The sequence below is a fragment of the Melospiza georgiana genome, chromosome 28 (assembly GCF_028018845.1).
Source record: "Melospiza georgiana isolate bMelGeo1 chromosome 28, bMelGeo1.pri, whole genome shotgun sequence".
Taxonomy (NCBI): Eukaryota; Metazoa; Chordata; class Aves; order Passeriformes; family Passerellidae; genus Melospiza; species Melospiza georgiana.
The window spans coordinates 4,894,718-4,910,577 of record NC_080457.1 but is presented as its reverse complement, the minus strand read 5'-3'; the positions used below and the strand labels follow the sequence as shown (position 1 = coordinate 4,910,577).

The 15,860-nt window shown below is 65.3% G+C and overlaps 2 protein-coding genes across 2 annotated transcripts; one reads left to right on the top strand and one right to left on the bottom strand.

Moving 5' to 3' along the window:
- The first annotated feature begins 151 nt into the window (after nt 1-151).
- Nucleotides 152-6,746, top strand: GRN (granulin precursor). The gene is made up of 14 exons (XM_058041694.1): nt 152-201; nt 1,195-1,308; nt 1,377-1,448; nt 1,549-1,633; nt 1,717-1,820; nt 1,901-2,048; nt 2,183-2,289; nt 2,953-3,067; nt 3,149-3,246; nt 3,848-4,090; nt 4,760-5,002; nt 5,670-5,912; nt 6,231-6,515; nt 6,586-6,746. Exons 2-14 carry the CDS (start codon nt 1,219-1,221, stop codon nt 6,682-6,684), a joined length of 1,932 nt encoding a protein of 643 aa, XP_057897677.1. The 5' UTR covers nt 152-201; nt 1,195-1,218; the 3' UTR covers nt 6,685-6,746.
- A 61-nt stretch (nt 6,747-6,807) lies between these two features.
- FAM171A2 (family with sequence similarity 171 member A2) lies at nt 6,808-15,013 on the bottom strand. Its single transcript, XM_058041692.1, has 8 exons — nt 14,634-15,013; nt 11,497-11,589; nt 11,245-11,403; nt 10,993-11,169; nt 10,242-10,358; nt 9,881-10,007; nt 7,718-8,992; nt 6,808-7,100 (listed from the first exon to the last, which is right to left on the bottom strand). Exons 1-8 carry the CDS (start codon nt 14,893-14,895, stop codon nt 7,046-7,048), a joined length of 2,265 nt encoding a protein of 754 aa, XP_057897675.1. The 5' UTR covers nt 14,896-15,013; the 3' UTR covers nt 6,808-7,045.
- Nucleotides 15,014-15,860: the final 847 nt, after the last annotated feature.

Sequence of the window (15,860 nt, the reverse complement as noted above, 5' to 3'; positions counted from 1 at the left end):
GGAGGGGGGGTGCGGCCACGTGACCGCCCGTCACGTGACAGGGGTGAGGCGGCCGCTGTGCCCGCCCCCTCACCCCTGGCTGGCCAATGGCAGCGCGGCGGGCTCGGCAGACGGCCAATGGTCGGCCGGGGGCGTGGCTTGTGGCCAGCGGTGGGGGCGGGGCTTGCTACCAGGACCGGGAGAGGGAACTGGGAGCGCTGGTGGGTACTGGGAGCGCTGGGAGACACGGGCACGGCGCGCAGGGAGGTACTGGGAGCTGCCAGGAAGAACTGGGAGTTACCGGAGGAAGTGGGAGTCACGGGGGCCACTGGGAGTCACCGGAGGAACTGGGAGTCACGGGGGTCACTGGGAGTCATACGGAGACTGGGAGGTGCTGGGAGAGGAACTGGGAGTTACGGCAGGAACTGGGAGACACTGAGAGTCGTGGGGCAGCACTGGGATTGCCCGGGAGTCATGCGAAAACTACTGGGAGGCGTGCTGCGAGCACTGGGAGCACTGGGAGTCCCTAATGGGAGGCGTGCTGGGAGCACTGGGAGCACTGGGGTGCACTGGGAGCAGTAGAGGTACTGGGAACACTGAGGGTAATGGCAGAACACTGGGAGCGCTAGGGGCACTGAGCGTACTGGGAGCACTGGGGGTACTGGGAGAGCACTGGAGGCACTGGGAGCTCCGGGAACACTGGGAGCTCTGGAGTACTGAGAGCAGTGGGAACACTGGGAGCACTGGTGGCACTGGGAGTACTGGGACACTTGGAGTACTGGTGGTACTGGGAGCACTGGTTCTGGGGGATGTCGGGGGTCAGCCCAGCCCTGCCCAGGTGGGGGTGCAGTGCCACCAGTGTCCCCCCGAGCCCCCCCATGGGGCACAAGCCCCGCGGCCACCCTGGGTGGGGCAGGAGGTGTCTCCGGCGGGGAAAGGGAAGTGACAGTGATTGTGGGATGGGGGGCGGGGGTGCCCGTCTGGCACCGCAGGGAGATCTTATCGGGGCACGGTTGGGGTGCCACACACCTCAGGGGTCACCCGCTGTCTGTGGGTACCCCCAGCACCCTGAGGCGCCCCCCAGCACCCCGGGGTGGGGGCTGGCTGAGGGGGGGTGGGGCTGGGGCTTTCCCAATATATGACTGAAAGAAGAAGTGAGATTTGGGGGGCAGAACTGAGTGCTGAAAGGGGAAACTGAGGCCGGGGTTCGGGGGGGGTCCCACAGGTGCTCCCAGAGCCATGAAGACCCTCCTGCTGCTGTGGGTGGCCCTGGCCGGCGCGGGGGCCCAGCTGCCCTGTCCCCATGGGGGACCCTGCCCCGTCACCCCGGTGAGTGTGAGGGGTTTGGGGGGGTCGGGGGGGCCTCAGCAGGGAATGTAACCCCCTGTGCCCCCCAGGCCCTGCCTGCCCCCAGTGCTCTGGGATGCCAGGATGGCTCATCGTGCCCAGCCAGCTGCCAGCTGCCAGAGGTGAGCCCCCTCCCCCGTGCCTCAGTTTCCCCCCTGTCCCTGCTGTTTGTGGGGCACTCCCTGACCCCACCTGCCCTCCCTCCCCCTTCTCTCTCCCCAGAGTGTCCCCTGTGCTGGGGGCCACCGCTGCTGTCCCCGAGGGTCCCACTGCAGCGCTGATGGGCAGTCCTGTGTCACAGACCTGGGTATGGGGACACGGGGGGTGGCTGGGGGGCAGAGTGGGCCTGGAGGGGACAGGATGGACAGGGGGTGTCACCCGTCTCCGCAGCCCCCCGTGCTGTCCCCTGTCCTGACGGCCAGTCCGAGTGTCCCGACGATGCCACGTGCTGTGTGACGAGCAGCGGTGCCTGGGGGTGCTGCCCCATGCCCCAGGTACGGAGTGTGGGGACATGGGGACGCTGAGGGGGCACCTGGCACGGCCACCGCTGTGACAGCACGGCTGGCACCCACAGGCCTCATGCTGTGCTGACAGAGTGCACTGCTGTCCCCACGCCACCGTCTGTGACCTGACCCGCGGGCGCTGCGTGTCCCCTGCCGGTGACACCGATGTCCCCATGGGCACAGCCTTCCCCGCCTGGAAGCGCCACCCCCCTGCCCCAGGTAAGGGCTGTGCCCTGGGAGTGCCCTCGCTGTGCCGTGCGCTGGGCCGTGGTGACACCGTGTGTCCGTGGTGACACCGTGTGTCCGTGGTGACGCCGTGTGTCCCTGGTGACACCGTCTGTCCCTCCCCTCAGTGGCACTACGCCAGGTGCTGTGTCCCGATGGCCGCTCGGCGTGTCCCGACGGGGCCACCTGCTGCCAGCTGTCCCCAACGCAGTATGGCTGCTGTCCCCTGCAGAACGTGAGTGCTGCCACAGCCCTGGGCACCCCAGCATGGGCAGCTGTGCCAAACCTGTGTGTGCCCAGCACCCCAAACCTGCCACCCCCACTGAACACCACAAACGAAGCACCCCATGCCAGGCACCAAATCCTGGCCTGTGCCAGGCACCCCAAACCAGCCACCAAATCCTGGCCTGTGCCAGGCACCCCAAACCAACCACCCCTGTGCCAGCCACCAAATCCTGGCCTGTGCCAGGCACGCCAAACCAAGCACCCCTCACTGGGCACTCCAAACCAGCACCCCACACCCCAGCTCACACCACTCACCCCGTACCAGTCCATGCAGGCACCCCATTCTGGACACCCCAATTCCAAGCACCCCACAGTGATGCCAGGCACCCTATTTGGGCACCAGTTATCCTATACCAGACACACCTTGCTGGGCATCCTGGGCACCCCACCCTGTGCCATGTCCCCACACCAGGCACCCTGCACTGTCCCCCGTGCTGAGCACACCCTGTCCTTGTGCCCAAGGTCCCTGTCCCCCCATATCCCCCGCTCCCAGGCCATGTCCTGCAGTGCTGGGCAACACTGCTGTTCCAAGGGCACCTCCATGCCATGTCCCCTCTGCTGTGCCCCCCTGTCCCCATCCCCAGGGTCCTTGTCACACTGTGTCTCCCCCCAGGCCGTGTGCTGCAGTGACGGGCAGCACTGCTGTCCCCAGGGCACCACCTGTGACCTGGTCCACTCCACCTGCACCTCCCTGGGGGGCTCTGCCTCCCTGGCAGCCCTGCCCACAGGTAAGAACCCCCCCAGGGAGCAATCACTCCCTGTCCTGTCCCAGGGAGGGGACACCAGCCGTGACTGTCCCCTGTTCCCAGCTGGTGACATCAAGTGTGACGAGAGGACGAGCTGTCCCGATGGGAACACGTGCTGCAGGCTCAGCTCTGGGGCCTGGGGGTGCTGCCCCCTCGAGCAGGTACAGGGGTCCCCTGTGCCCCCAGGACACACAGATGTCCTTTGTCCCCCCTGGGAGGGATAAGGACACATGTTCTCTGTGCCCCTGGGTGGGATCAGGGCAGCTGTGTCCCGTTCCACTGACAAGCACAAGGGTGGGGATTCCTTGAACTTGCCTGGGACAAGGTTTGATGTCCCCTGTCCACCTTGGGAGGGACAAGGATGGGGTCCCCTGTGCCCCTCTGGGACTGGGAGATGTCCCCTGTCCCCCAGGAGGGCTCCCATTCCCTGATGTCCACTGGGGAAGGGTGACACCGAATCACTTTGACATCCCCCAGTCAACCCCCCTGTACTGCCTGGCACCAGTCTGGGGCTCCAGTGGCACGAGGTGGTGAAGGGACATCCTGGAAGCCACCAGGATGCTCAGGGACCTTCCTGCGTCCCACTGAGGGGGGAGGTCAGGAGAGATGAGGGGGTCCCCATATCCCCCCCTCCTCACTGCTGGGATGGGGAATGGGCATGGCAGGAACGGGCAGGAAGGGACACATTTGTCCCCCCTCCTGTGCGGCTGGCAGTCCCTGGGGGGGTCCCCTGTGCTCAGCCCCCCCTCTTTGACCCCCCAGGCCGTCTGCTGCCCCGACCATGTGCACTGCTGCCCCCAGGGCTACACCTGTGACCCCGAGGGGGGCAGCTGCCTGCAGGGGGGGGGCACCCGCCTGCCCTGGGTGCAGAAGAGCCCAGCAGTGCCCCACGGGGGACAGGTGACATCGGGGAATGTCAAATGTGATGAGACCACGAGCTGTCCTGACGGGACCACGTGCTGCAGGATGGGCCAGGGCACCTGGGGGTGCTGCCCCTTCAGCCAGGTGTGGGGGGCTCTGCCCATGGGGTCCATGGCTGGGTGGGGTGGGGGTCCTGGGGGTGCACCCAGGGGAGTGGGGGGTGCTGGACTGAGCAGATGGCTCAAGGGACCCCCAGTGTAGCACCTGCCCGGGGACATGGGAGCGTTCACAGGGCACAGTGACCCCCTGTCCCCTCAGCAGCCCCATGGGCTGGGGGTCTCCTGTGCCCCGAGGGGACAAAGGCCAATGTTCCCTTTCCCCAGGGGGTCAAGGCCAGATGTCCCCCTTTGTTGCTTGAAGGATGAGGGCAGTTGTCCCTTGTCCTCCAAGAAGAGTGGGCTCCAAACCCCTCATGTCCCCATGGGACACCAGGCCCCTTTGCTGGCCCCCAACCCCAGTCAGACCCTCTCTGCTAACTGGGACCAATCTGGGACTCTGGGGGCAGCAGGTGACAGAGGCACACAAGGCCACTGAGGTGCTCAGGGACATTTGTGTGTCCCACAGTTGGGGCAGAAGCATCACAAGGGGGTCCCCATATCTGCCCCCCTCAAAGGGGGATGGAGCCAGGCTGGGTCTAAGGAAGACAGAACAGGCAGGAGGCAGGAACAGGCACAAGGGCACTTGTCCCCTGGAGGTCCCCAGCTGTGTTCTTGGGGGTCTCCTGTGCTCAGCCCCCCCTCTTTGCCCCCCCAGGCCGTCTGCTGCCCCGACCTCGTGCACTGCTGCCCCCAGGGCTACACCTGTGACCCCGAGGGGGGCAGCTGCCTGCAGGGGGGGGGCACCCGCCTGCCCTGGGTGCAGAAGAGCCCAGCAGTGCCCCACGGGGGACAGGTGACATCGGGGAATGTCAAATGTGATGAAACCACGAGCTGTCCTGACGGGACCACGTGCTGCAGGATGGGCCTGGGCACCTGGGGGTGCTGCCCCTTCAGCCAGGTGTGGGGGGCTCTGCCCATGGGGTCCATGGCTGGGTGGGGTGGGGGTCCTGGGGGTGCACCCAGGGGAGTGGGGGGTGCTGGACTGAGCAGATGGCTCAAGGGACCCCCAGTGTAGCACCTGCCTGGGGACATGGTAACGTTCACAGGGCACAGTGACCCCCTGTCCCCTCAGCAGCTCCATGGGCTCCTGTACCCCGAGGGGACAAAGGCCAATGTTCCCTTTCCCCAGGGGGTCAAGGCCAGGTGTCCCCCTTTGCTGCTTGAAGGATGAGGGCAGATGTCTCCTGTCCTCCAGTAAGGACAGGGTGGGCTCCAAACCCCTCATGTCCCCATGGGGACACTGGGCCCCTTTGCTGGCCCCCAACCCCAGTCAGACCCTCTCTGCTAACTGGGACCAGTTTGGGACTTCAGAGGCAGCAGGTGACAGAGGCACACAAGGCCACTGAAGTGCTCAGGGACATTTGTGTGTCCCACAGTTGGGGCAGAAGCATCACAAGGGGGTCCCCATATCTGCCCCCCTCAAAGGGGGATGGAGCCAGGCTGGGTCTAAGGAAGACAGAACAGGCAGGAGGCAGGAACAGGCACGAGGGCACTTGTCCCCTGGGGGTCCCCAGCTGTGTTCTTGGGGGTCCCCTGTGCTCAGCCCCCCCTCTTTGCCCCCCCAGGCCGTCTGCTGCCCCGACCTCGTGCACTGCTGCCCCCAGGGCTACACCTGTGACCCCGAGGGGGGCAGCTGCCTGCAGGGGGGGGGCACCCGCCTGCCCTGGGTGCAGAAGAGCCCAGCAGTGCCCCACGGGGGACAGGTGACATCGGGGAATGTCAAATGTGATGAGACCACGAGCTGTCCTGATGGGAGCACGTGCTGCCGGCTGAGCCTGGGCACCTGGGGGTGCTGCCCCCTCGAGCAGGTGTGGGGGAGTCCCTGGGGGTTGGGGGTACCCCAGGGGTGGGGTGTTGTCTGGGGAGTGAGGATTTGGGAATGGAATGGAGGGAGGTTGGGACAGAGCGTGACTGTGGGGGTGACCCTTGGGGGACAAGCAGGGTTGGAAGGGGCAGGGACATGGGACACTCCCACGTTTGTCAGTGGGACCCTCCATGGAGGCTCTGTGGGCACCTTGGGGACAGGGTTTGGCACAGCCCCTGTGCCTCTGCGTACCTCTGTCCCTGGTACCCGGCCCCGTGTCCCCCACTGTCACCCCACTGACCCCATCCCGTGTCCCCGCCAGGCCGTTTGCTGCGGGGACCACAAGCACTGCTGTCCCCGGGGCTACACCTGCAACGTGGCAACCGAGAGCTGTGAGAAGCTGCTGGCACCCACCCCGCTGCTGCCAACCCCCTCTGCCCCCCGCCCGGCCCCCTCTGCCCCCCGGCGGGCACCCCCTGTCCCGCTGCGAGCCGCTGGTGCCCGCCCGGGTGGCCTCGTGCCCTGCGGTGCCACTGGCTCCTGCCGCGGGGGGCAGCGGTGCTGCCAGGCCCGGGGAGGCTCCTGGGGGTGCTGCCCCTTCGCCCAGGTGAGTGGAGGGACACCGGGGTGGGGGTGAGGGTGGCATCACCCCCCTGCTCACCCCCCTGTCTCTGCAGGGCTCCTGCTGCTCCGACGGCCGCCACTGCTGCCCCGCGGGGTCCCGCTGCACTGGAGGGGGCTGGGGGTGCAGCCCCCAACGCTGGGACCTGCTCTGATGGCACTGGGGACACCACCAGCACCAGCACCCACCCCGGGTGCCACCACCCCAATAAACGGTTTCTAGGAGAAAATGCACCCGTGGCTCCTGGCGAGGAGGAAACTGAGGCAGGAGGCGGAGGCAGGGGGGATTTTGTGTGTTTAATATATTAATGCCTCTAAGGAGCAGGCAGGACGTGCAGGCAGGTGCAGGCAGCAGCTCCCTGCCCAGCCTGGCACCCGGGGGGATCCCCATGGCCCCCCTCTGTGCCAGCCTGGCCCCAATGACCCCTCTTCATCCTCACCACGTAGAAAACGTTTAGAAACACGAGTTAAAATCCAAAGGGGGATGAGGGTGGGGGTACAGGGGCCCCCTGGCTCCTATGGCAGCTTGGAGGCACCGCTGGCTCGGGGGGCAGTGCCAGCCCCCCCTGTCCTGCAGGGACACAAAAGGGGACATGGGTCAGGATTGGGGCAACACGGAGCATGCAGTTCCCACCCCCAAAAGAACAGGGATGGTGGTGTTGGTGGGACAAGGAGGGAGCAGGGGCAGCAGGATCCCGTGTGGCAGAGCCTTGTGGCACAGGGTGGGGGCCCGAGGAGATGGGGACGTGGGTGGCCTGGGTGTGGTCTCGGATCCCTCCCGTGGCAGAAAGGGACCGTGGTGGTGGGATGGGATCGTGGTGGGAGAGGACAGTGACAAGGCAGGATGGTGGAGAAGGTGGTGGGATGGCATGGCAGGATAGGATGGGACAGTGACACGACAGGCTGATGGGATGGTGCTGGGATGACAGCAGTGGGAGGAGATGATGGCTGTGTGGGATTGTGGTGGGATGGGACTGATGGGGGAGGATGATGGATGGGATGGCGCTGGGATGAGATGGCAGTGGGACGGCAGCGATGACAAAGGACAGTGGTGGGAGGAGATGGTGGGATGGTGGCCGGGCAGGACAGTGGTGGGCTGAGATGGGTGACAGCAGCAGTGTCCCCATCTCAGCTCCCCCTGGGATTTGCCCTCACCCCGGACCAGGGGCTCGCCCTCCCCACACTCACTTGACATTGAACACCATCAGAGGCCGCTCCTCCCGCTTCTGCCAGGGGCTCTTGCGGTCGCCCCCCTCGTCGGCCCCGTCGCCCGCCTCGGTCAGCGCCTCCTCCTCGGGGCTGGTCAGGGAGTCTCGGGGGGCTTCGCTGGCGCTGCTGCGGCCGCTGCCGCCGCCCCGCCGGCCCCCGCTGCCCGCTTCCAGCAAGGGGGCGAGCGAGCTGTCCTCGGGGGAGGCTGCGGCCAGCGGGGGCCGGGGCCCCCCGTCCTCCTCCCCGCCTCCGGCGGCCCGGGGGAGGCGGGGAGGGGGAGCTGGACCGGGGCCCCTCTCGCTGCCCTGCAGGTCGATGTAGGAGTGCCGAACCTGCGAGGAGCGCCCGTCCAGGGACACGAACCAGGCTCTGGGCGGCGGCGGCCCCGCCAGTTCCAGGAGCTGCTGCCCGGCCAGCGCCTGCAGCTCCCCGTTGAGCTGGGCCACCGCCGACCCGTCCAGCAGCACCGGGATGGCCACCGAGCCGCTCACCGGTTGCGGGGCACGAGCCCCGGCCCAGTTTTCCCCTTCCTCGAAGGGCTGCCCGGAGGAGGGGGGGGGCGGGGGCGCGGCCGTCGCCGCCGTCGTCGAACCGGGGCCCCCGTCGGCTTCGGGGGGACCCTCGGGCTCGCCGGGCGCCAGGCGCATGTAACGGGCGGGGATGAGCAGGGTGGGCATCACCCCCCGGTAAACATCCTCGGGGCCCCCGCCGCGCTCCAGCGGCCCGCAGAGCAGCAGCGGCCCGGGGGGGGCCAGCGAGGGCGGCCGCGGGGGCGGCTCGGGCAGCGGGTGCTCGGCGGGCTGCGGCCCGTAACGGGAGAACGAGGGCGACGGCGGCCGCGGGCCGAAGGCGGCCGTGCCCCGGGGGTGCTCGTCGGGCGGCTGCAGCCCGTCCACCGAGCGGGCGGCCCTGAGGCCGAAGGCTTCGCCGGAGCGCCCGTAGTCCTCATGGGCGGCGGGCGGGCGGCGGCGCGGGCCCAGCGTGGCCGCCGGGGGCCTGAGGCCTGCGCGGAGCGGCGCCGGGGCCGGCGGCTGGAAGAAGTCCGGCCGGGCCGGGGGCAGCTCGCGGGTGGAGGGGGCCAGGCTGGGCGTGGGCAGGTCGGTGTCGCCCCCCGAGGAGGCGGTCTCCAGGTGGCTGCCCCCGCACAGGAGGTCCAGCTGGGACACCGAGGTGGCCTGGTCCCGGCGCGCCGCGTCCAGCGGGCCCGGCAGCGGCAGCTTGCGGTGCTGAGCCCGCGGCTTCAGGCAGCGCCGCCTGCGGGGACACGGCGGGTCGTGGGTGCCCCTGCTCCCCAACTCCCTCAGCCGCTGGAAGGAGCTAGAGGAGGGGGCTATAGGGCACCCAGGGGTGCTGAGGAGTGATGTGTCACCCCCCAAATCCAGTGATAGGGCAGCCAGGGGTGCTGGGTGTCACGCCTGTGTTCCCTGTGACACCTTGTGTCACCCCCCCACATCCAGTTATAGGGCACCCAGGGATGCTGGGGAGTGCTGTGTCACTCCTCAGATACAGTTAGAGGGTACCCAGGGGTACTGGGGAGTGGTGTCACCCCATAAATCCAGTTATAGGGCACCCAGTTATGCTGGGGAGTGCTGTGTCAATCCCAAATCCAATTATAGGGCACCCAGGGGTGCTGGGTGTGACCCCTGTGTCCCCTGTGACACCCTTGTGTCACCCTCCCAAATCCAATTATAGGGCACCCAGGGGTGCTGGGTGTCACCCCTGTGTCCCCTGTGACACCCCTGTGTCACCCCCAAATCCAGTTATAGGAAACTCAGGGGTGCTGGGGAGTGGTGTCCCCCCTCCCAAGCCAGCTGTAGGACACCCAGTGTTTCTGGAGATCAGTGTCTGGCTCCCAAATCCAGCTAAAGAGCACCCAGAGGTGCCACAGGCTGGTGCCTCCTCCCCGTAGCCAACTAGAGGGCATTTGGGGGTTCCAAGGGGTGGTGACTCCCCCAGAATGGCTACAGGGCACCCAGGGGTACCAGGAGGATGCTGCCCCCCCCTATAACCAGTTTTAGGGTGCCAGGAAATGGTCCCCCCCAGCTATGGGGCACCCCGGGGTTACTGGTGGGTGCTGACCCCCAGTCCCACATGGAATGTCGGGCTCTGTTCCCACCCCCCTGCCACGGGCAGGACACTGACCTGCAGTAGTAGATGAGGAGGCAGAGGAGGATGAGGACGAGCAGGGCCAGGGCACCCAGGATGGTGAGGAGGAAGATGGTGTGGTAGGTGGTGATGTCTGTCACACCCGCTGCCATCGCCACCAGCCCTGGGGACAGCAGGGTCAGAGGGGCAGCCCCACCTGAGGGTACCCCGGGGGGCTGCAGTGTCCCCCCAGCCCAGCCAGCCCTGGGGACAAGGGACATGGGACAGCCCCCACCCCACCAGAGCAGCCCTGGGACAGGGGGGGCAGAGGGGAGCACCCCAAGGTGCTGCCACCCCCTCTCCATCCAGCCCGTCCCCAGAGCCAGGGGACACAGGGCACTCACAGGTGTCACCTTACCCGTGCTGGGGGAGGGCAGAGCCGCTGCCCAGTATCCCAGCTGGGAGGAGACAAAGGTCCAGTACAGCTGCCGGCCCTCCTTGCGGATCAGCCCCGTCCCGTTCCTGACCCACAGCCCTGCAGGGACACACCGGGATGGGATCCCCCACCTCATCACCCCCCGACCCCATAACAGGAGCTGTGCCACCTCCAATATGAGGTGTGTCCCTTCTGCCACTCCCAGCCACAGCTGTGTCCCCCTCTGTCCCCCCCAGCCAGAGCTGTGTCCCCTCTGTCACCCCCAGCAGGAGCTGTGTCCCTTCTGCCACCTCCACAGGAGCTGTGTCCCCTCTGTCACCCCCAGCAGGAGCTGTGTCCCTTCTGCCACCTCCACAGGAGCTGTGTCCCCCTCTGCCACCCCCAGCAGGAGCTGTGTCCCCTCTGTCCCTCCAACAGGAGCTGTGTCCCCCTCTGCCATCCCCCAGCCAGAGCTGTGTCCCCTCTGCTACCCCATAACAGGAGCTGTGTCCTCCTCTGCCACCCCCAGCAGGAGCTGTGTCCCTTCTGCCATCTCCACAGGAGCTGTGTCCCCTCTGTCACCCCCAACAGGAGCTGTGTCCCTTCTGCCACCTCCACAGGAGCTGTGTCCCCTCTGTCCCCTCCAGCAAAAGCTGTGTCCCCCTCTGTCCCCCCCAGCAGGATCTTTATCCCCTCTGCCACCTCCACCTGTGTCCCCCTGTGTCCCTCCCTGCCACCCCCAGCCACCACTCACCGCTCTTGGGGTCAAACCTCCAGGCTGGCACACTGGTGGCCACCACGGCGGCGGCGTCGGGGCCCAGAGGGACGGACAGATGGACGGGGCCGGCCAGCGGCACCTCGGTCCCGTTGCCGGTGAACAGATGGACGCTGACAGCCGCCACCGGCGCCAGCTCCAGCCACGTGCCATTGCCTGGGGGACAGCGACATCCCTAAGGGGTGGCACACGCGGTGCGCCCCCCACCCCAAATCCCGGTGTCCCCCGTACCGCTGCCGTCCTGCTCGGCCCCGAGGAAGGCGGGGAAGGCGCGGGCCGGGCCGGGGCCGGAGGCGGCCGTCAGGGACGCGGCCAGCTGGCTGTAGGTGGAGCTGCGGGGCAGGCGGGCTGCCCGCCGGGGGAACTGCGCCCACGGCTGCCCACGGCCACCTGCGGGGACACGGAGGGTGGCAGCACCCGGGGGATGGAGGTGTCACCGCCGCCGTCCCCGTGGTGGCACCCAGGGACACCCCCCTGTCTCACCTGGGGATCCCAGGAGGATCTGGACCAGGTCCTCGTAGAGGATGAGCGTGGCCGGGCGCTCCGGGAGCAGGTAGAGGCTGATGGAGGCGTAGACTGCAAGGGGAAGAGGGGGTGGGGGGGACCCCAAAATACCCAGACATGGACCCTAAAATACCCACACCCAGACCCCCAAAATACCCACATCTGGACCCCAAAAATACACCTGGACCCCCAAAAACACACATCTGGACCCCAAAATACCCACACCTGGACCTCAGAACAGCCACACCTGGCCCCCCAAAATACTCACACCCGGACCCCCAAAAACCCACATTTGAAGCCCCCAAAACGCACATCTGGACCCCCAAAATACCCACACCTGGAGCCCAAAAACACCCACAGCTGGACCCCCCCAAAAACCCACACCTGGACCTCCAAAATACCCACACCTGGAACCCAAAAATACCCACATATGGACCCCAAAATACCCACACCTGGAGCCCAAAATACCTACATATGGAACCCAAAATACCCACACCTGGAGCCCAAAATACCCACACCTGGACCCCCAAAATACCCACACCAGGAACCCAAAAATACCCACATATGGACCCCAAAATACCCACACCTGGAGCCCAAAATACCTACATATGGAACCCAAAATACCCACACCTGGACCTCCAAAATACCCACACCTGGACCCCCAAAATACCCACACCACGAACCCAAAAATACCCACATATGGACCCCAAAATACCCACATCCGGACCCAAAAATATCCACACATGGAGCCCCCAAATACACACACCCGGACCCCAAAAATACCCACACCCAGACCCCAAAATACCCACAGCTGGACCCCAAAATACCCACAGCTGGACCCCCAAAATACCCACAGCTGGACCCCCAAAATACCCACATATGGACCCCAAAATACCCACACATGGACACCAAAATACCCACACCTGGACCCCAAAATACTTGGGGGCCACCAGGACATGGTTGTCCCCTCCCAAAGGGGCCAGACCCCTCCCAAACACCCTTCTATAGGGGATCCCTACACTGAAACCCATTTGGGGTCCCCTGTAAGGAAGGGACTGAGGTCCCAGTAAGGGACTAAGGACACCACACCAGGGCTCAGAGCCCCCCAGTTGGGAATTTAGGACCCCAAATCAGACCCAGAACCCTCAGAAAGGGATTGGGGATCCCCCATCATGGCTCAAATCCCCTCAGAAAGGGATTGGGGATCCCCCATCATGGCTTAGGAAGGGATTGGGGATCCCCCATCATGGCTCAAATCCCCTCAGAAAGGGATTGGGGATCCCCCATCATGGCTCAAATCCATTTAGGAAGGGATTGGGGATCCCCATCATGGCTTAGGAAGGGATTGGGGATCCCCCATCATGGCTCAAACCCCCTTGGGAAGGGATTGGGGATCCCCCATTATCGTTCAAATCCCTCTAGGAAGGGATTGGGGATCCCCCATCATGGCTCAAGAAGGGATTGTGTCCCCCAGACAGACTCAGACACCCCAGTAAGGGATTGAGGACCCCCAGACAGACTCAGACACCCCAGTAAGGGATTGTGTCCCCCAGACAGTCCCTGACACCCCAGTAAGGGATTGAGGACCCCCAGACAGTCTCAGACACCCCAGTAAGGGATTGGGGACCCCCAGTCAGACTCAGACACCCCAGTAAGGGATTGGGGACCCCCAGACAGTCTCAGACACCCCAGTAAGGGATTGAGGACCCCCAGACAGACACCCCAGTAAGGGATTGGGGACCCCCAGTCAGACTCAGACACCCCAGTAAGGGATTGTGCCCCCCAGTCAGACTCAGACACCCCAGTAAGGGATTGGGGACCCCCAGACAGACTCAAACACCCCAGTAAGGGATTGGGGACCCCCAGACAGACACCCCAGTAAGGGATTGTGCCCCCCAGACAGTCTCAGACACCCCAGTAAGGGATTGGAGACCCCCAGACAGACACCCCAGTAAGGGATTGGGGACCCCCAGTCAGACTCAGACACCCCAGTAAGGGATTGTGCCCCCCAGACAGACCCAGACACCCCAGTAAGGGATTGGGGACCCCCAGTCAGACTCAGACACCCCAGTAAGGGATTGGGGACCCCCAGACAGACTCAGACACCCCAGTAAGGAATTGAGGACCCCCAGACAAACTCAGAGACCCCAGTAAGGGATTGAGGACCCCCAGACAGTCCCAGACACCCCAGTAAGGGATTGAGGACCCCCAGACAGACTCAGACACCCCAGTAAGGGATTGGAGACGCCCAGACAGACACCCCAGTAAGGGATTGGGGACCCCCAGACAGACTCAAACACCCCAGTAAGGGATTGGGGACCCCCAGACAGACACCCCAGTAAGGGATTGTGCCCCCCAGACAGACTCAGACACCCCAGTAAGGGATTGAGGACCCCCAGACAGTCTCAGACACCCCAGTAAGGGATTGTGCCCCCCAGACAGTCCCAGACACCCCAGTAAGGGATTGGAGACCCCCAGACAGACACCCCAGTAAGGGATTGGGGACCCCCAGTCAGACTCAGACACCCCAGTAAGGGATTGTGCCCCCCAGACAGACTCAGACACCCCAGTAAGGGATTGGGGACCCCCAGACAGTCCCAGACACCCCAGTAAGGGATTGTGCCCCCCAGGCAGACTCAGACACCCCAGTAAGGGATTGTGCCCCCCAGGCAGACTCAGACACCCCAGTAAGGGATTGGGGACCCCCAGACAGACTCAGACACCCCAGTAAGGAATTGAGGACCCCCAGACAAACTCAGAGACCCCAGTAAGGGATTGTGTCCCCCAGACAGACTCAGACACCCCAGTAAGGGATTGAGGACCCCCAGACAGTCCCAGACACCCCAGTAAGGGATTGTGGCCCCCAGACAGTCCCAGACACCCCAGTAAGGGATTGGGGACCCCCAGACAGACACCCCAGTAAGGGATTGGAGACCCCCAGACAGACACCCCAGTAAGGGATTGGAGACCCCCAGACAGACACCCCAGTAAGGGATTGTGCCCCCAGTCAGACTCAGACACCCCAGTAAGGGATTGTGCCCCCCAGACAGTCCCAGACACCCCAGTAAGGGACAGGGGACCCCCAGGCCAGGAGGGCTCAGGGCTCGGTGACTCACGTGGCAGTTTGGTGACACGCCAGGGCACGGAGGCGGTGACATAGCCGCGGCGGGCGGCGGTGACGAGCAGCCAGGAGCCCAGGCGGTAGGGCACGGGCAGCACCGCCGAGCCCGCCTGGTCCGTGCTGCCCGCGGCCAGCGCCGAGCGGCCGCCGAACACGTCCAGGGCCGCCTGCGGCAGCGGGGCCAGCGAGCCGCTCTCCAACACCTGCACCCGCAGCAGCACCTCTGGGGACACGGCACAGGGACACGGCGTGGGCATGGGGGACAGTCACCATCCCAGAGGGCACAGCCACCGTCCCAGCAGGGTGGGACACAAACTGGGGGGTCACAGACGCTGTCCTGCATGGCCACCGTCCCAGGGAGTGATGGGCACCATCCCAGGGAATCATGGCACCAGGGAGTCACAGCCAGCATCCCAGTGGTTTATGGCCACCATCCCAGAGGGTCACAGCCACCATCCCATGGGATCAGAGCCACCAAACCAGGGAGTCATGGGCACCATCCCAGAGGGTCATGGCCACCATCCCAGCAGGGTGGGACACAAACTGGGGCGTCACAGACACTGTCCTGCATGGCAAACGTCCTAGGGGGTCATGGGCACCATCCCAAGGGGTCACAGCCACCATCCCAGCAGGGTGGGACACAAACCAGGGGTCATAGACACCATCCCATGGGGCACAGCCACCATCCCAGCAGGGTGGGACACAAACCAGGGGTCACAGACCCTGTCCCCGGGAGTCACAGCCACCATCCCAGTGGTTCATGGGCACCACCCCAGAGGGTCACAGGTACCATCCCAGAGGGTCATGGGCACCATTCCAAGGAGTCACAGCCACCATCCCAGCAGGGTGGGACACAAACTGAGGGTCACAGACACCATCCTGTCCTGCATGGCCACCGTCCCAGAGGGTCATGGCCACCATCCCAGTGGTTCACAGCCACCATTCCAGAGAGTCATGGGCACCATCCCAGTGGTTCATGGGCACCATCCCAGGGACTCATGGCCACCATCCCAGCAGGGTGGGACACAAACCAGGGGATCACAGCCACCATCCCAGCAGGCACAGCCACCATCCCAGGGGGTCACAGTCACCAAACCAGGGGGTCATGGCCACCATCCTGATGGATGATGGGCACCACACCAACAGGTGGTGGGACCTGTCCTGCTGGGTCATGGCCACCATCCCCATCACAGGAGATCGTGGCCAACAGCACGGGGGGTCT